General features: G+C 40.5%; 1 protein-coding gene across 6 annotated transcripts in view; it reads left to right on the top strand.

The window, feature by feature from the left end:
* Positions 1-21,820, top strand: part of DYNC1I1 (dynein cytoplasmic 1 intermediate chain 1) — a 347,340-nt gene that overhangs the window by 268,464 nt on the left and 57,056 nt on the right. For all 6 annotated transcript variants that reach the window (XM_075211774.1, XM_075211773.1, XM_075211770.1 and 3 more), the window contains one exon: positions 2,194-2,338. In XM_075211774.1, coding sequence (XP_075067875.1) covers positions 2,194-2,338 — 145 coding nt within the window. The remainder of the gene's footprint in view (positions 1-2,193; positions 2,339-21,820) is intronic.

The following is a 21,820-nucleotide window of genomic DNA, read 5'->3' as shown; positions in this document are numbered from 1 at the left end:
CCAAACTTATGAGAATTAAAATTAAAAGGATTAGGATAGTAAATGGAGACGAAAAAGGTGAACGAGGGAGGTGGAGCATGAGGAGGGAATTATCTTAGGATTGGCCGTGTAAGGTAGAGGTAGAGGACAAGTCTGATTGGGCGGCGCAGGGAGTTCCAAATGTGGGGAGCAGTGCGGGCAAATCCCTGAAGGTGAGAGGACAGGCGAAGGTCATTGACAGAACGTAGAGGGCGAGTAGGGTGTATTTCTTGACAAGGTCGGAGATGTAGAGAAGGAAGACATTAAAGAGGGCTTTATAAGTGAAGGTAAACAACTTGAACTGTATTCTGGAAGGAATGGGGAGCCAATGGAGGGTTTTGCAGAGAGGCGTAGAGTAAGAGGAATGACGGGAGAGGAAGATTTCAGGGGGAACAGTCGTTTGTCAGGCAAGCCAAAGAGGAGAAGATTACAATAATCAAGGTGGGAGATGACAAGAGCAGAGTTGATGGTTTTGGTGGCATCCAAGGAGAGGAAAGGGAGAATCTTGGCAATGTTGTGAAGATGGAGGTGACAGGAATTGGCAAGGGACCGGGTGAGGGGAGTGAAACTGAGGGCCGAGTCAATTATGACCCCCAGTCAGCATGCATGGGGAACAGGGGATCCTAAGGGTCCATTTAGCAAATATTACCCCTATCTTTTTCTCTTTTTTGTAAATGCACTCTTTAGTAAAGTGTATACTTACCTTTCCAAAAGTTGCTGAAATTATTTGGAGGGCGGTAATATAGGCGTATTATGTCCTCTGTCTACAGCTGTCCCCCTTCACTGTGTCATCAATAGTTCAAACATCTATACATATTACACATCAAACCCAATATATGTCCTGGTCACAGCAAGCACTGTACATCCTTCATGGCTTGCACAGTTGACTGTGAAGTTAAAACTGAGTCTGCAGTGCATTCTAATTATTTTGGGGGGAATTATGTGTCCAGTAGATCCATAATATATAACGACCTTCAGCGAGAGAATGAGTGCAGTAAGATGGACATCCTAGGGAGGCTGTATATAGCATGATAAACACCAGAGGAGAGCTGAGTACTATATAATGGTCATCAGTGGAGGTCTTTGTATTGTGGTGACAGCATCCATTTAACCCCCTTTGTGGGAAACCGTATGTTGATTTACCTGAGCATAAAATAATATACATCTCAGGAAGTAAAACCTGGTAAAGATAAGTTCCTGCTGATGGAGGCCCTGTCTGATTGTATGAATGGCCCATCTCTGCCTATGAGCTTAGAAGGAGAACACAGTAAGGCCCTACTTGACAGAGGGGTCCAGATAACCCTGTTATGGAGAGACCTTTCTATAATGTATATGAGACACCAGCCTCAGGAGAGATTTGAGGATGAATTGAAAGGGATATGGAGCCTAAGTAAAACCAAATTCCCCCATGATGGTTATGTAGCCTGAGGATTAGAGATTCCTTCATCTATTGCAGCCTCTACAGCGATATTTTAGGCCTTAGTGGTGTTGTATCCTAAACCAAGAGATGATATAGGAGCTTTTATTCTAGTTGGAACCAATACTGACTTTGTTCAATGGATGTTATCCCTGATGTTGAATAAAAGTTAAGGAGGTAAAGCCAGGATATCTCCTCGACGCGTTTCGTCCTTTTGATCACTTGAGAAAGTCCTTTTGGAGTTATAGTGCGGTCTGTGCCTTATGAAGCCAGGAGGAGCCCCTTTAATTTTTGTATATATATATATATATATATATATATATATATATATATAAGTCTCCTTTCTTGGTGGGCTACACATATATGGTCCAAAAGTATCCAGAATTAATTAAAAACAAATAATATAATAGAATTGAGAATACTCTTACACAATGATAGTAACAGTTTGCAAACACATAACATTCCTTGTATAGAACATGCTTCATATTGACAATACCATCTTCCAGCTGCTACATATCACTATATTCAGTTCTACGCCAGCAGTCACAAGCCTAGTTGTGCACAGTTTAGCTGCTTCTTCTACAACCTCCCGTCTCCACCATGGCATGTGAGGAATAAAATATATATTAATCGTCCATTTTATACAAGGAGGGACCTTCTCACATGTTACCATTTCCTAAATTCCCCCCCCCCACATTATATTTTTGTATCACATTCCGTAGGCACTAATCGCGTTAGTGTTTGTATTGTGTACACAGTAAAGCTGGCATCAGTGAAGTGTTTGAAGGTCACCAGGGCCCGATTACAGGAATCAACTGCCACAATGCCGTGGGGCCCATCGACTTCTCCCATCTGTTCCTGACGTCGTCCTTCGACTGGACTGTCAAGCTGTGGACTACTAAGGTGAGCCCCATACACAGAAACAACGCTCTATTCATAGCTGTGTTCATGTTGTCTTCTACATTTGATGGCAGCCAAGTTCACGCTCCCCATGCTGGATGTCAGCAGAGATATGTAAGAAGTAATAACGTTTAGCATACATCCTTTACTATCAAGGTTAGTTTTTCCCAGTCCCCATTAATACAGAACATGTGTCAGAATAATATTGCTATTTTATCAGATTTGTACGAGTGCTACAATGTTACGTCTAAGAGATGTAAGATGTGCAGGTCATGTTTCCTACATATGGCAATGTGATATGATGGACTGAGCCTTATTGGCATCTGATGATCTGAGAACTGTTTCATGAAAATCTTCTGAACCTTGAAATGTTCAAATACTGAACTTGCATTAAAAGCCCAGAGGCCGGTTCAGTGTATTATTATATCATATAAATTTAAGGGATTATACTCACATCCCCTACACTCCTACTAGCTCCCCATCGGTGAGGGTCTCCTTCTCAAGCAGCGTCACCATTACCAGATTACAGCCGCTAACTGGCAGCAATTACTGGGCAGTAGATTTGAACTCCCACCCAGTATGTAAATAGTAATTAGTAATCCTGAAATGATTGGAGGAGAGATGATCCATTCAGTAACGGAGTGATTGACAGCTCCTTCAGCTTTGTACGCTCAGTGATGGTGGCTGTTCCTGGGGGAGGACCCCACAATATGGGGCTTAATACACAGAGGTTGTACTAAGGGGTACAGTCTTTTTATTTGTATATAGGATTATTACAAACAGATCTAGGTGTAAAATATCTGAATGTTTTACGTTTATAGTTCGGTATAATATATATATATATATATAATAATCATCGTCATTTATTATCATCATTTATTTATATAGAGCCAGCATATTCTGTAGCGCTTTGCAATTGGGAACAAACTCAGTAATAAAACAATACTGGGTAATACAGACAGAGGTTAGAGGAACCTGCCCGCAAGTTTATAATCTATGTCAGTAGCCTGAATTTTTAAAATACTGTATGTAAAATAAATTGCAAAACAATTTTCAAAGCAAATTGCCCTTTTAGTCAGTTTTTTCAACCCAGTACAATTTCATGTTTTACCCACAAACTAAAATGTTTATTGTACATAAGAAAGTGCTTGATAGTAGAAATGCGGAATTCATTTCTGAATGGTTATTATAGGTAGATTTTCTTGCAGTTTCTATTTTGTTTTTACTTTTTTTTTTGTTCTTTAACACAGACAAAACCGAGTTGCTTTGTAAAACCAAATATATTTTTGGAGCTGTTTTATAGCCAGTTTTGCTTTGATGCATTAGGAAAGAATATATATTCATAAAAGACTTCCCATCATTGTTAGTCTGATTTACATACATTTTTATGGCTGACCTAAACCTACATATTTAGCTAATAATGTACCCAGGATTTTTGTATCTGCATTCGTTTTGAAGATGGTTCTATATGAGTCACGTTCTATAGGATCTTTGTCAAGTTTGGGAACAGCCACAGTAAGAGCTTCCAACATAGACTATATTAAGGTGTACACTTCAAATGCCTTCTGGAAGATCTATAGCAACTAAGGGGTAGAATTACTAAACCTTCTAAAAAGGTTTAGTGGGTGTGGCCAGCATGCTTCAGGGCGGAACTATAATTTTAGACAGTACTTGGCTGCTCTCCAACTCTTCCTATCCCCATCATATACACGGGCAATGCTGTGTACATTACTGTTAGGGGCACACAGCTCTCCCTTTTTGAGCAGAGCCGTGTGAAGCGGGACATACCTCCCAACTGTCCCTACAATTGTCCTGACTGAGTGTGTCAGAACAGTTGACAGACTGTCCCGCTCTCTCCTACCTGTTCTTGCTGCTTTCAATACTTGTTGGGGAGAGATGGCTGTGAAGAGTGCAGACAGAAACAATCTGCACACAAGCTGCAAAGTGGATGGTCCCGCGGCAGGGTCCAGCCACCTCAAGCATACAGTACCATAGGTTGGGAGGGGGGTCTCCAGGTACTAGGAACCACCCCCCCCCCCTCCCGGTTTGCCTATGCATATTAAATAATTTAAAAAATGAACCGAGTGCCAGAACTCATAACCTGGTTACCGCTAATGCAGGTGGATGAACAGCCTGTAAAAGCCACAACCAGCGCCAGGCTATGACAGGGTGAGCTGGCATCACTATTATAGGTAAACCCGCAGCGTGGAATCGCTCTGTCATAGTGGGACCTTACGGGGCTCATTTCCACACAAAAATATGTACGCCCATCTCCAAGAGAAAACCCTGGATGGTGGGACAATAATGTTAAAGGTTTTCTTGATTTGTGCCTGTAAATTTCTGTCCCTGAAAATGTCTGCCCAGTACAATAATCATTCCTGTATGTGGAAGGCAATTATCAACATCTATTCTTACTTTATGTATTTTATAGGAATCTTCAAAAAATATCATTATATCATGCGGTCGTCTTTATAATCAGGGTCTACATATTCAGTATCCTACATGACATTCTTAAATACATATGCTCAGCGGAAATTATTTTTGCATTTTGTAAAGTATACTATTACAGCAAGGAGAAAAATGAACCATCCTCTGATCCAGCACTATGCCACCTGATCTGCCCAGCCGTGCCCCTAGTTACATTAGATCATGCCCATTAATCAGTATGCCGCACCTCTTTTAGCTTCCCAAATCTTTGCTATCCAGTAAACATTGGGACTGTTAAGGTATGAATATTATATGACTTTTAGACTGTGTGTGCATGTTCTACTGGTGAGAACTTGTAGCAGATCCTAGCCGGGTGCTTCCATTGTCTAATCCTTGACAATGGTCCCAGACACTCAGCCACTCTCCTGGTTCGCAGAAAAAAAAATATATTGATTTACATGTCTTTCCATCTGGAGAGAGAGAGGAAAAGAGAGATTAATGTACTTATTTACAGCGCTAAATACTGAGTCATAGTTATTGTAAGACGCGTGGAGAGAAGCCGTTCTCTGTCACGCCTCATTACACCCCAGACATTACTGAAGTAAGAGCACATCGAGGACCTCATGTCGCCCATTACTTCATCACACATTCTATCAACGCCTTCCAATGTAAACTATTTACATAGGAGGATTATACTCTGTTTGATAATTCCAGGCTCATACTTACCCTAATTATAAAGTAGGATGTATGCACTTTCATACAGTATTAGAGACAAATCATTAAGAAAGAATAATCATGTTAGACGGTGGGAAATCACTCTCTCTCGCTTTCATTGCTCTGTAGACAACAGGCCTCCAGGCAATTCTATAACATAAGCCTAATAAGCAATTAAGACCACATTATAAAGCATGAGAAGTAGTAGAAAATCTAAATAGCAAAAGCCCTATAAACCACAATTTGGATGTACCGAAGGATCAGGGTACTCCACATAGATGCCACTATCCGGCGTCTACACGTAGCACACCAATGACGCTACCTACCTCAAGCCAAGATGCTGCTACAAACAAGTGTATGTGAGTGGGCATTAAATGTGTCATATTTACTTTTGTGGGAAGCACCGTTTAATGAATGAGGGCGGGAGAGGGCTGTGCGTGGTTTGTTCAATTAGACATTTATTTGAAACCGTGTGTTTTCCTTGATTTACTTCCGCATCTACGAAGGCTAGACAAACTAAATAATGGTACAGTAACATTTTGACCAACTAAGATAGTTATTTTAGGTGGTAGAATCACTCTTGATACATGAAATTGTGCAGTTGGAAGACTCAGACATGGCTGTTACTGCTATTTGGCAGACAAGCTACGAATAATTGATACTCCTGAGCTCCATCTATAACTATGCAGACAGTCATTGCCGTCCACAGTTTGTTTCCATAGATTTCACTCTTTGTTGCTGATTAGTAATAAATATAACCAAGCTGAACAGACTGTTATGATCTTGAAGACTGGATAGAAGTATCTGGGAAGGAAGCAAACTGGAACTTAGAATGAGCAGAAGGGAGGAAACAACAAAGAACAAAGCGGAGATATTGATTTGAATGTGTCAACCTAGAGATACCTGGGAGTGGAAGAGCAAAGAGAGGATTAAACAAGTTTCAAAAGGTGATAACGGCTTGTACCCAAAGTAAAATGGAGGGAACCACCTGTGGGGAAAGTATACTGTGATAATACAGATGGAATAAATGGAGAGGATAATTTTGGAGAATGGACAAACCAAACATAATAGTATGGAGGCAAGAGAAAAATTACCCAGAAATATGATTGCTTGGTGGAGTTAATGCAGCACTTTGCCTGCGGGAAGTGACAGAACAGCTGGCCGTTAGAAGCGATGGAGTAGTAGAACTAAGGATTGGCAACACTGAAAATTGAGGAAATGTGAACGGATGGTAAGGAAGTAATTGACTTAGTGGAATGAAGCCTCAGAAATGAGATATACCATGAAAGTATTTCCTGACACTTTATTTAAGTAATAAATATTAATTTAAGACTTAAATAATTCATTATTTTAAGACATTACGGGAAGTGAGGTGGGGACAGAGGGAACAAGTATTGAATAATTCTGACTATAATAACGGAGTTGTGAGTTTAAAACCTTTTTATTTAGTTAATTGCAATCCCAGTCTTACTACAAACTTACTAAGATAATCTACGCAGCAGGGAAGCTATGTCTGCTCAGTTGCTGGATGATGCAATGGGGGAGTAAGGCAACGATGGACCCCAGCTTAGAGGGAGATGCTGAGAAAGAATTACTGGAGGCCAAGGAAGGAAGCAGTAAGTCAGGTCAGGATATTTGAGAAAGGGAGGAGTCAATGAATGGTGTAAGTAGTGAGGATGCGGAGAGAGAGAACAGGGCACCATATGAACAGAACGCCCTGTGAGTGTGCTCCCTAAGCCCAGGTCCAGCCCCCTAATTGTCATAACATGTATGATGTTTATAATTGCATAGTTGTAGAATATCCTAAGCATTACAAAAGTATCACCATGTAACCTTATTTAGATCTGCTTAGTCCTCCTTGGTTATGCCTGCAGTACTAAGGTGCTATGTCTCCTAGGAAATGAATACAATGAAATGAGAAACCACAATTGAATAATCCCTTTCCACAAAATTAAATCTCTAGATTTCTACCCCCCGAGCCCCTGTCTTCCTGTGCACATGTTTACACCCCATCGGGCAAATTGGGTAAAATCAGATGCATTTCTGCAAAATGATGGGTGTGACGTCACTAAATGGCATTTGCATTGTGAGAATGCCCTCTACATGCTTGTATATAATCCTTATTGTCTGTGTATATACCACCATTACAATTATTTATGTTTATGTAGTGTCACCATATTGTACACATGTAAAGCTTTACATAGAACACTGAAGCATGGATATCAATCTCTGGTCAATTGGTGCTTACAGTCTAAGGCAGCCCTGGTCAGCCTGTGGCTCTCCAGGTGTTGTGAAACTACAAGCCCCAGCATGCTTTGCCAGTAGATAGCCAGCCAAAAGCTGAAAGGGCATGCTGGGACTTGTAGTTTCACAACATCTGGAGAGCCACAGGTTGGCCAGGCCTGGTCTAATGGGTCTATTTATTATTGGATTTCTATTGCCGCATATGGCAACGATAGAAAATTTTCCTTGCCGCTATCTGTCAATAAGTTCTCCCTGTGGCAGATGAGAGAAACCCCAGCAAAATGTGAACAGGTAAACCCAAAGAGTTGAACATTCATTCAAGTGGGGGTTATTTAATAAGATACTGGGCGGCACTGTGGTTAGCATTGTTTTCTCATAGCACTGGGGTCATGGGTTCAATTCCCACCATGGCCTTATCTGTGAGGATTTTGTATGTTTTCCGCATGATTGCATAGGTTTCCTCCCACAGTCCCAAAACATACTAGTTGGTTAATTGGCTGCTATAAAATTTGACCTTAGTCTCTCTGTCTCCCTCTCTGTCTGTCTGTCTCCGTGTGTGTGTGTGTGTGTGTGTGTGTGTGTGTGTGTGTCTATATTAGGGAATTTAGACTGTAAGCTCCAATGGGGCAGGGACTGATGTGAATGAGTTCTCTGTACAGCGCTGCAGAATTAGTGGCGCTATATAAATAAATGATGATGATGATGATGATGATAAGCTCCAATAGGGCAGGAAGTGATGTGAATAATTACATATTCTCTATATAGTTCAGCGTAATATAATCAAACGATAATGATAAGACTGCAAGAAGAAAATATAGGGCCTGATTCATTAAGGAAAGGCAAAATTTGATCCTGGACAAAACCATGTTACAGTGCAAGGGGTGCAAATTAGTTTATTATTTTGCACATAAGTTAAATACTGTCTGTTTTTTCATGCAGCACACAAATACTTGATAGCTTTATTTTTACACTTAAATTTAAAGTTGATCTAAGACATGCCCTACACCATCTATAAATGTGTCCCCACATATTAAATTTACCTCCCCTCCAATGCAACATGGTTTTGCCCAGGTGCAAAGTTACTCTTTTTTTTTTTTTGCTTTGCTCTTCTTAATGAGTCAGGACCATAAGCTCTAACACAGAGTAACTATTCAGAAAGTTGATATCCCATTCGCTGCTATAGTTTGCAGCTTGCAATGTCTAATACGCCCCATTGTGTTTCTATTTTAACAAGGCTTCTTATTTCCGTGTTGTAGGCTTATGTTTATTACTTTATTGAAGTATTTTTGCAGGGTTTTCTTTTGTCATATACAGCAATTATTACACTTTGGCCGTTCCGCTACAACAGAAATAACTAATCACTTGTTCTGAACCAGCTTATTTGTGATAACATACAGTGATAAAAAGACTGCCTGCGTCTCGTGTAGACGTTCTGCTTGTCTTGCGGGCATCCTGAACGCAGTCCAATAGCGTAGCAGTGAATGAGTCCACTTTAGAACAAGGTTTGGGCAGAGAGCCAAGCTGACATGGGACGGGGGGGCTGTGTCGGCCTGTTCAGACAGGAATCCCAGTTCTTCCCTGTTACCTCTGGAGCCAGAGGTCTGGCTCCGGCCCAGCCACACGAAAAGAAGATTAAGGCATTTTCTGTGTTTAAAGTTAAAAGAAAACTAAAGTCAGGTGTTTTTTTTACTCTCTTCTCCAGTGGCTTCTGCGTTTTATAACACTACTTCTAACAGCCTGGATTTGTGGTGTCAGAGAAACAAATAGCAATAGTAAGGTGGCGGCTTATATAAGGCTCTATGTGGGTGTTTTGATCATCTCTTTCTTCTGAACAATCCAGATATTGATCAGAGAGAAGCAAACTGTGACTTTTCTGCTGCTGTGGAACTACAAACCCCAGCATGCCACGCCAGCCTTTGGCCTACTTCTGTTATATGGAGCTGTTTTAGGGTAATTCATTAATTACAAAATTGCATAATGATAAGAACATTTGTCTCTAATACCTAATTTATTAGTAAACACTGGGGGACTAAAACAAATTTTTGAACAGCCAAAGAAACTGTACCCAGACATCATGTAATATACGTGTAACATACGTGTTAATTCCTGTCATCATCTTTTTTGCGCCCAGTGCACTAAAAAACCAACTATACTAAATAATAAACGGCATACTTGCCAATTCTCCCCGGAATGTCCGGGAGACTCCTGAAATTCGGGTTGGTCTCACGGACTCCAGGGATAGCTGGCAAATCTCCCGCATCCCGCTACTGGCACGCCAAAATGACGCGATTCGCTGTGAATCGCGTCATTTTGGCCCCGCCTCCGTGACAAAACAGCATTTCCGTCACGGGGCGTGGCTAAAATGGCGCGTTTGGCCGTACCCCGCCCCCTCCCACCCTCCAGTCACGCCCCTCTCCCGGAAAGAGATATGAGAAAGTAGGCAAGTATGATAAACAGCTGTTACTTGTTTCCTAATATATATCGGAATGACATAGATTTAGGATATATCTAGGCATCCTTATGGATTAATAAATGTACAGTAATTAATTCTATTGATTTCCTTTACTTAAGATAGAGCTGAGCGAGAGTTTCCCAAAGGAACGGGCCGCCTTGCCAAGGGGTGAAGCTTTGCCATGTAATCGTTTAGTTTTGCATCACCATTCCACACTCTAGTTGTAAATTTGCATTTCAATGTCAGTAGCCAATCAAATTTATTTTAATCAATCTGATCAATTCTGATTGGTTTTCATCTAGTCATTCGGCTGTTGTGAACACCAAACTGGTCACAGAATTTAATGTCTGTGGTGAGGCACCATAATATAGAAATAAGCTAATTGGCCAGGTGTCACCCTACCAAATCCCACTTTAAAAGTTATCCTCACACTGAATCTTGGAGAATACATTTCCCATAAACACCAGTTACAGGGCTCAAAGTATTTTACCCATACTGTGTACTGTGTTTACACGTCGTATTCATGTTTCCTTTAAGCTGAGCGATCTAGTGTGAAAAGCTGACTGCTAGGGATAAAGTATTGTTCAGGGTTGCAGTGAACAGCAGATTCTCTATTCAAACCTTCAGTTTAGAATTCTCATTAGATTACGTTTTTTAATTTGCTTCCCTGATGTTTACGTTTAGAGGAAACACAAGTTATACTGACTGTATACAGTGTAAGTGCTATATACAAAATATTGCTAAATCTGTAACACATTCAACTTGTAATCATAAAACAGAACTATAACTGTGACTTTGATACATATCTTAAGCACAAGTGAACATTTTTCTTTAGATTTAAATAAGGAATATTTCACTTTTTTTATAAACCGGTTAGACATGTTTGTTTAATGTTGTGTCAGGTCTCATGTTAAATCACAGCTACAGAATTACTCCAGCTTGCCTTATTAAAAACAGTGCGCAAGAAAGCTAATTGTAAATGGAAACACTTATTCTCTCTACTATGGCAAACATTTGTAGTAAATACATTAGTGCACACTTGCCGACTCTCCCGGAATGTCCGGGAGACTCCCGCAATCCGGGTCATTCTCCTGGACTCCCGGGAGAGCAGGCAAGTCTCCTGCATCCCGCAATTCCCTGGCCAAAATAATGCGATTTGCGGTGAATCGCGTCTTTTTGGCCCCGCCCCCTTGCTACAAAATGTAATTTCCTTCAAAATGACGCAATTGACCAAAACACGACCGCTCCTGCCCTTTAGTCACGCCCCCTGACCTCCCGGACCTCACTGCCTGAAAGTAGGCAAGTATGCATTAGTGTTACTATTATCGTAGATGTGTAAGGTGCCACAGTGCTCTGTAGCGCTGTACAGTGGGGAAAACAGGGACATACATAAAACAGGGACATACACACAATAAATACAAACATGAAAACAAAGGGTATGGAGGACCCTGCTCATTGGAGAGCTTACATTCTAAGTGGAAGAGGGCACAGCTGAAACAAGAGGAGCGAGTATGGCTCAGAGTGGAGATTGGGACAGATGTGAGGGTGCATTAGTGTGAGTAGTATAGATTATTGTGTTTGTATAACACAGCTTGTATCCAAAGTGCACACATTATATACTTTATAAATGTATGTTACATTTTTAGCTAACCTAAACATATAACACGACAGGATGAGAAGTATTATTTAACTACAATAAAATTGGTAATAGATCTAAAAAATTGGCATTGCCATGGGTACGTGATTGACTAGAATCATAATATTCATTTTCATGTTGGTTTCAAAACCACCTCTATTTACATAACAGAAGGAATTGTCTTGCCACTGGGTGGTGCTATTGCTGCACGTATTCAATATGTTATGCCCTGTTCCTCTAATGGCCTATCACACTTACCTAGTTAGAATTACTATTGTTGATAGTCCATTATTATTTAGCGTCAATATTCCACAGTGCACTACAACGGGGAGATAAAACAAACATAGATTACAATACAGGAATATCATTTGAGGCATAAGAATCTGCTCACAAGTTTACAACCACACAGAAAACATAATATTGAGCTCTCTAATATCCTCATCTCTTTCTGCCACTGTAGATAATACCACATTAAGGTGTATCCAAGTCATATAATGCAATATTTACTGAGCTATGTGTCATGTCATTTTATAGACAGTGATACTTAATTACATACACTAAGGTCCAAAAACAAAAGTGTATTTTTTTTTTATATAATATTTTATTTTGATCCTACCTATCGCTCATTAATTCTTCTTTCACTTGCATTTTATTTCATTTCTTAATTTTTCTGTGTAATGTTATTTTTTTTCACTTACCCCAGTAAGTGTTGCAAATGTGGTTACTCACGGCTATGCATGTTTCCACCACTAGAGGTCAGTGTGATGCATCCTGTGGTTCTCAGTGGGGGAGGGCAGGTAGAAAGCCCCACTATATAGCCAGGTTGCCTAACTCTTGGGTCGGTAATGCCTCTGGGCCAGGTAAGTTTAGTGACTGCACAGCTGCTATCCCGATATCCACTCCTAATAGTCTACATACACGTTCTCTAGGATTGGGATGGGTTGCTCTGTATAACTAATACAAGATCCCTTTGAACATTTCCACAGAACAATCTGCTGAGTAGTATTTTATTAAAGAGAAACTATAATGAAAGTAATGTGTACTGTGTGTTCTAATCAGTGTAAAAAAATACAATTCCTCTCTGTTTATTGATTTGGATCTTGTAGGACTTCAGTAACATTTAATTTAGGTGCAAAATGTACTTTGTACTATAGCAACCAGACACTTGTTTTCGGTGTATAACTTACACTAGACATCTAACCATCTGAAAGCTAATTCCTGGTTGCTGTGATTCAGCGCAAATTTTGCACCTAAAACAATGATCCATTGTATCTCTACAGAGTCCTGAGCAGCGGTCACTCGTACCTGGTGATATATCTTACTCCATTGTAAAGTACTCCCTTATCAGGGGCAGGCTGGGCAGGGGGCACCTGCCCCGGACCGGTCCCATAGTGGGCTACCTTGGGCTGGCTCACCTGCATTTTTTTTTCCTTTAAAATGTTCCTAACAGGCTGCGGAGTCGAGTCTTTCCCCCTGGGCTAAAATGTGCCATCCCTCCCCTGTTCCTAATGTCCAAAAATGTTTGTAATACACCCACTAAAGTGGATGAATGTAAAGTATACCAAGTATAGTTACCTAATCTACTGAAATGTCTATTAGGTCTCCCAGATTATTGTGGGACCTCCTGGATTCACGTGGGAACAGGCAACTCTCTCTGAAGGACACTCATCATCTCTGTTTATTTATATAGCGCCACCAATTCTGCAGCGCTGTACAGAGAACTCACTCACATCAGTCCCTGCCCCATTGGAGCTTACAGTCTAAATCCCCTAACACACATTTACACACTAGTGTTAATTTTGTCAGCAGCCAGTTAACCTACTAGTATATTTTTGGAGTGTGGGGGGAAACCGGAGCACCCAGAGGAAACCCAACACAAACACGGGGAGAACATACAAACTTCACACAAAATTCGTCACTCAGTAAACACTGAGGGGCGCATTCATTAAGGAACGTAAGTCCATTTACGCTGCGTATTTTGTGTATTTTTGGTCGGGCGCATGCGCAAAAAACGAGTCTTGCGTCAAAGAACGTAATTCATGTTTGCATGTAAATGCCACTTCCATCTACTTATGATTTTAAAGGCGTAACGGGGTGGTGAAGGGAAGGAGTAACGTAGGGCGAGCTGAAGCCAAACTTTGGCCATCTCTAAGGTAAGTGTCTTTTAGTCATATCATATGCACCAGCTACAGGTCAGGTGTAAGTTCAGATTACTAGTGATGACAGACATGTATGCATGCCACAACATGTGGTAGCAGGTAGGAGCAACTAAAAATTAATTTTCTATACAGTGCGCATTGTGAACATCCCAATAAATGTGTTTGATAAAAAAAAAAAAGATCAATGTCTTTTGCTTAATAATTATATTACTAACAGGTGACAACCATTGAATACTTTTTTTTTCTGCTGGGAATTTCTATTCCAGTTATGAATTGTTTGAATCTTGCAGTGTTCTGTGTCTGCATACAGCAAGTGCCGTACAGGCAGAACGTACTTACACTCCTATTCAGCAAGAGACGTTTCTTCTAATCTGTTTGCAGTTGAATACAGGCGTTCAAATTGCATGTGTTTCTTTTGTAAACGCAAAGTACATTTGTTTTGCGTTCCTTAATGAATAAGGTCTTAAGTGAGCAGAGGAGTGTAGGGCTTGAATCATACAACTTGCTCCGCCCACTTGATGATGCAAATTCCACGATTAAACTGATTTAAATCACCAGAAGAAACGTATGTGACACCCAAAGGATTACTGCAAACCAGTGACATAATTATTACAGTAAAATCAATATGAGTTTACAAAAGAACAGGTCAGAACAGTAAGTATGTTTATAGTCCCCTAAGCAGTTTATTTGTACCATAAACATTATACATTTGTATGGGTAGCTGTTGAAAATACTATACAATTTAAGCTTGAACACGGTGGAAACCTGTTCTCTTTGCTCAACTTAGCTCAAACCTTTTAGTCTACATAATGTTCTATGAATTTTTTTAACCTTAGAACAGATTCACTAACTATTTCAAGGATCACTTTTAAACCAGTTTGAGCATCCCCCTCTCTTACCTGCTGGTAAGCTGGCCAAATGGATGCGTAGTGATGGCGAAATGCATGTCATCAAGTCAAACCCTCCTCTGAGGACAGGGATTAAAAGTAGGCAGTATGTATATCATATTGAGTTTATTGTAAAAATTCTGTCAATGGTTTTCAGTAACCCTTCGGGTGTTGCATACGTTTCTTCTGGTGACTTAAATCAGTTTAGGGCCATTATGCAAATGAACTGCGACCCGATATATGATAACGAGGGAGAATTTCTTACACAAATGTCATGCTTTTGCCCCTGACTGTCACAGTCTCACTTCTTGTCCACTTCCCGCTCTGCTTTTCCTCTCTCCACCCATGAACGATCACTCAGTGACCGTCAGTGTTATTTTTTTTACGCTTTTCTATTTATTTTCGTAAGCTCACCCATGGAGAATGTTTTGCCTTTGAAAGAAACCACAAAAATGTAATCAACATAGTATCTCCAGTCTCCGTCTACTTTTAGATCTATTCAAACACCTACCACGGTTCCCACATGTTTACACAGAAAGTTATGCAGAATGTATCTTTCAAATGTTAGATTCTTTTTGTTGCAATAGAGAAGTCTGCAGCAGGCTCGTCAGAGGAGACTGCGTCGTTGTAATAAGAAGGTACCTGTCGTACTGCAGGTTATTTAATAGCATGGTGCAAACATGGCCCTACTAACTATATAGATATTGGCTTCCATCACTGTACATACTAGTTGCAGTGAAGCAGGAATATTACATTCCCTGATTGTTCACTTTCCAGGAATTCATACTTATTTTCACAGTTCACATATTCCTTTATTCAGTGACCCTATTTTGCTGATTTTACATAACCCATACTTGCCAACTCTCCCTAAATGTCAGGGAGACTCCCTGAAATAGGGGGTGATCTCCCTCACTCCCTGAAGAGTCTGGCATTCTCCCTGATGCTGAGCCAGTACAAGACGTGGTTGGCTTCGCCATCTGTGGCATGATGACACTGTTCAGAAATTGTGTCCTATGTCCATGTATTGATGCCTATGGAGGTGGCCATTTTCATGGAGACTAAGATTAAAACAAAGACTGACAGGTAAGACAACATGACTTCAGTAATGGAGACAGAAATGTAAAAGACACTTCAGTCTCTAGAGATTCATTAGCTGCTTTTCTTTAACGCATAGTTGCCCTGCTCTCCCGGAATGTCTGGGAGACTCCGGCATTTCTGGGAGACATCCCAGGCTCCCGGGAGAGCAGGGCGACCTCCCAGTTCTCGCCCCCGCAATAGATAAGTGGCCCCAGCATGCCCACCTCCCCCGGGATCTCCCTGAAGCCAATGAGGAAAAGTTGGCAAGTATGACATGACCATTTCACACGTTACACCACAAATATTACCCAGATACAGGATTTTATCATAATATTATACAGTAGGTTTTTTGTTTGTCCACAGATTACTACAAGTATTAACTACAAGTGTTCAGTAGTAATTCAGGTTTTAGTAATGCAAATGTAACACATCCTTACATTGATGTGCCTAAGTGACTTATTAGTAGTATAATGGGTGGACCAGTGTATTTAAAGACCCACATCAGTGCATGGGAACAGACTTTGCCTAAAATTCAACCCCAGTTTGAGCCATACTTTGGTTCCATTCAATTCAAATCTAAGCCTTATTATTTGGTGAGAGAAACCTGACAATCCCCTAAATCCCAACGCCATTCTGATAGTCACCAGGGCAAACGGTAGTGGCAGCCGCTGATTAAATTTTAAATATAGGAAATTATATTTTTTTATTTATTTAACATTTTTTTCATCCATTTATATTTTTTTATTGGAAGTGGAAGCCCAATTATGGGCATCTGTCAGCTGCCCAGGCAAAATATTATTGTTATTGAAGATTTCCTGGGATCAGCAGCTACAGGACATAGTGCACTGTAGTAATGTGTAACATGCCAGTTTATTTATTAATTAATCCAATATGTGATATGTACATGGGACAGATTTTCATAGAAATATTGTGACTTGCTTTAAGATTTGTTGATTAGACAGTTGATTTACTTCAATAACTTGGGTTTGCCTTTGCAATGGTCTATTCATCCTGACCTCTCCCCCTCCGGGAGATCGCAGAGGGGATGTCCAAGGACTAGTGTGGAGGGGGCGTGTTGGTGCTTATATGTGGTAATCACACAGATGGTGCAATTTTCATTAGGCCCTGTCCACAGCTGCGCAATAATACACATCGCATCCATGTGCAGAGGTGGCATTAGCCTGATGATGCAACCAGAAACTGAATCTGGGAGGGTGGACTACTCTCCTGGAGGTCCGGACGGACCCCCCCACATTTGGGAATCTCCCGGACGATCCATGATAGTTGAGGGGTCCATCCTCACTAAAGCATAAAGTTTACTGAGCTAGATTGTATTTCAGATTCCATTCCACACTCTGTGACATGACAGGCGATGGCATCCGGAAATATACGTGTGCATATGAAACAGTATTATTATTTGTTAGCTCACATTCACACTTATAGTTGGAGAGTTGTTTGGTATGAGAAAAGAAATGAACAATACGTATTGAACAGCTTCAGAACAGTAAAGAAATATACTTAATATTACTTAGGTTGACTTGGCTGCAACTTCCCTTTAATACAGGGGTGACTATGCATTTAAGTGACTCCCACCATGCTAGCAGCCTATTCACAGTTACCATTTAGTACCACTGGGTACTGTGGCGCCAGGCATCAGGACTATAATGCATCTACCCACATCACTGTACGTGGGAGGACGCTCGAATGGACGGATGTTTGACTGTTGGTGTATTTAATAGACGGTGTGGGTGGAAAAATGGAAAGAAAACAAAACAAGAATATGATGGGTGAATACAGGGATCTTACATTCAATACGTCACATCGCTGTGTTTCTCCAGACATTCAGCCCTTTGCTTACAAGAAAAAAAGTGGTGCCAGCTCTTGTTTAATTATAGATGAAAGAGAAATTGCTGAAGTAAGAACATCTATGTTGTAGCATTCACAAATATGGATGTAAGACGGAACATTTGGAATAGCATGTGCTATGAGGGGGAAGTGATTTCCCTTTATACTACTCAATTCCTGGAATTAGTAGCATTGGTGCTATAAGGATTGGCAGGGCAACTTTCTAGATGTATCACCAGTGATTGTCCCATGATCAGTGGCACAACCTGAAGTCCTATGCCCCCAGTGAAAATTTTCGGCCTGTCCACAAAAATGAAATACAGGGAATCACTCATCAAAAATAGATGACATATTTTCAAGATTTTTTTGCAAAGCTAGCGCTACGTGTAAAAAATTATTAGCTGCGTTTGACCACACTTGGCAACTTTTGTAACCTATTCCCATAGTATCACTGTGGCCCCGCTCCCTGCTATGAAGCGCAGAGATGTCCTCTTAACGCTATCAGCATCTCAGGTTGTTGCTAGGAAAGCCAGTGCACACTCTTATTTCTACTATTTTCAAATGAAGAAATCTCTATATTAATCACACTCTAAAAAGTTCTATAATTTACTCTAAGAATATAAGAAATATATATAAAATGTTCTCCTATTTTGGTTGGGGGGCTCACTCTGGTCACATGGGGGCTGCACGTCTCTCAATTACACACTACAGACAGCTTCCATTCCTGTAATCTTGCCTCTGCGGATGACTAAAGCTACCACTAGGTGACCTAGGGCGGTCACGTAGGTTACCAAGCTATAGGGGGCGCGATTATTGTGTATCAGTGCAATCATTTAACATTATACAGTTTGTGTTATATCATTATTTTTTTTTTTTTTTATTACATTTCAACCAGAATACTTCACTATAAATCATGTTTTTTTTCCTATAAGCACAATTATAAGAGGGAAGGAAGGATGGCATTGGACAGCCACATCCACACAAGTTGGAGATACCGCAAAACTGTTACGATTTCAGCGGAAGAGCCCCGAATTTAGGGCTCTGCCCCACTGTCCTGCCAGGGGACATGTTTGTCCCGCAGGTGGGAATGTTGGGGGGAAGGGAGATGGCTAATGGACAACCTAGCACTTTACTGCGCTAGGCAGCCCTTTGGGGGCGTGGCTACACACACATCGTGATGTGACCACACCCCTTATCCCGCTGCCGGGGACTTAGATGTTGGGAGCTATGGATTTGTCAGAAAATCCCAATGTGTCTCATGAAAATATGTATGAACTAAGTTTCTGTGGGCTTCCTATGGTGATTTGAAGGACCACTTACACCTAGTGCTGCCAATAGGAATTTCGGGCCCTGCTACAACAACTCCTTGGGGCCACTTCCACAGCTGACATATATGTATAATGCAGCCCTATAGTGCTGCATCATCCATCGTCAATTGTTCCAAATGATAGAGAACATGAATATATTTTCCCAATGTAACAATATCCATGTAGAGTGGTTGGACAATGAACTAGGAATTTTTTAGTTTTTTTAAAAAACAATTGATAAAACGATGGCAAATACAAATATTTATTACTTTATATAAACTTATTTTTTATTTATTGGCTGATAGGTGTTTTCTTCCTCATTGCTGGTGTCAGCTTCGGTTTCTTGACTGGTCAACAAGCTCTAAACCCAAACACTGCAAGGAGCCTCCGAACAGTTTTTAAAGAAACGTTAGGTCCTGCTACCTTCCCCATCATCATCACCACACATTTTCCTAGCAATTTTCGGTTCTCTGTTGCAATTTTCTTGAACAGTCTGTTCGGTCTGGGCGTAGTTCTACGGCTGCTTACGAGCCGGGAAAGTGATTTAGTCAATTTGTGTTGCCACCTTGTGAAACAATATGACAACAAACTGCCCAAGTGAAACTATTATGTTGTATGTTTACATCATAGACTATAAATCAGAACATATTTACCATATACTCACTATTTTTTAGGTAAAACCCTTAAAAAAAAAAAAAAAGTTTAAAAATTACTAATTTATTGTCCAACCACTGTAATGATTAATTCAGTACTTGATTAACTTTGAACATGAACTCAAAGGGTAGAAACATACACTCTTCCATAGTTTTGGGAAATATATTTTATGTTGATTTAAAGGTTCTATTATACTTGTAATTCATAATAATCATTATTTTTAATAACCCAGCTTTGTGCTCTTAATCCGCTTGAACAAATCTTTGCACTGTAGTTTCAATCAACACTGGCAGAATATCTTTATTTGGAAAGGACGATGAATCACCTTCGTAACTCTTCACACCAATGTGTGTTTAGTAAACAATTTCAAACTCAACACACCCTTTCATATAATACAGCGTGTTTATTATGACAGCGTACTGGCCTAAAACACATTGATACACGACAAGCATAGGCCATAGAACAATAACAAGACGAGCGAAAATTGTACAAAATGCCATGGGAATCTTACATAAATGAATCCCACCCACAATAAAAATGTTGTTTTAGTGTGGAGTTTCACCCCCCCTGCCACACTCCTCTCTCCTCTTATCTCTCTGCCTGTCATAACCTGGATAAGCAGGTGTCAATGTCCCTTACATCAAAGAGAAACTCACTAGGTGGGGCGTTGACAATGGGTAAGCTGGAAAAGAATAGTCGGGTTGGATCATTAAATCCAGCAAGAACCCCTGTAGGTTTGGTGAATGTTGAGTTCATGGTAAGTACAATTTTTACTCTGAAAGACAAGTGGACCGAGTCATTCCTGTGGATTATGATCGGAGTGCAGTTTTGTGACCATCTGCCCATTAAATCGCTAAAGCAAGACCATGACCAAGAAATTTCAGGAGGAACGGCGATGGGGCCTGAATGTTCTCCCTTATAGGCAAGATCTGCCAGTGGTTTTGCCTTGCACCAAAGGTCTTTGTAAAACATTTTGATAGGTCATAACATTAAGATAGTTGGAATGGAAATAAAGTCAAAATGAACTGAACTCCCTTATTATTCCTTAGTTATCAGAACACCAATACTTGCCTACTTTTGAAAAAACATTTCAGGTTGATTGTGCAAATAACACCAAGGTGGTTTTACTGTAGATTTGCACCATTTAGTAAATTATCTAAATGATACATGGTGTAATAATTTGTCCCATCTCCCATGAGCCCTTTGCTATAAACGGATTAGAGCAGTTAGTCTTTTTGTTTATTTTGCCTTGTGCTGGGCCCCCCAGTTGAGCATGACACCTTTTTGGAGGAGCTGGGCTATCCTCTTGGTAATCTCCCGTGTTTACTGTACAGGCATATCAATGACTAGTTAGAGTTGCTAATCTGCCAAGGTTACGTTAACTGTTAGAGCTGTGTGACAACTAATTACAGATAGGCTTTGTCACGGGTGATTGGCCTATGTATATGTTTGCATACCTCTCTGTTTTTCTATTAAAATTAAAGATATTTTTACGTCTTGTTCACTCTGCAATGATTTTCCACACCAATAAGCAGCTGGCTATATGTGGGTTAGAGCAGCTGGACTTTTTGGGTACGTTCAAACAGATGCATTTTTCCCCTTTTAAATACTCCATAGGTGTTTTATTCTCTCACATTACATCCAGGAGAGTGGACAGTGGATTTTTTTTCTTTTGAATTCCATTTATGTGAATGACGGGTCGTTTTAGGCACTTCAGATATGCTCCAGAAATAAGTCAGTTTGCCTTGTACATTTACCACCGGTTTACTGACACTTTTTGCTTCCTTCACTTTTGGAGAACTGGAGAATCATCATCATCATTTATTTATATAGCACCACTGATTCCGCAGCGCTGTACAGAGAACTCATTCATACCAGTCCCTGCCCCATTGGAGCTTACAGTCTAAATTCCCTAACATGCACACTGACAGAGAGAGAGAGAGAGAGAGAGAGAGAGACTAGGGTCAATTTTTGATAGCAGCCAATTAACCTACTAGAATGTTTTTGGAGTGTGGGAGGAATCCGGAGCACCCCGAGGAAACCCACGCAAACACGGGGAGAACATACAAACTCCACACAGATA

This window comes from Mixophyes fleayi, chromosome 5 (genome assembly GCF_038048845.1).
Source record: "Mixophyes fleayi isolate aMixFle1 chromosome 5, aMixFle1.hap1, whole genome shotgun sequence".
Lineage (NCBI taxonomy): Eukaryota > Metazoa > Chordata > Amphibia > Anura > Limnodynastidae > Mixophyes > Mixophyes fleayi.
Note: the sequence above shows the minus strand (reverse complement) of the source record. Positions and strands in the feature narration are given on the sequence as shown.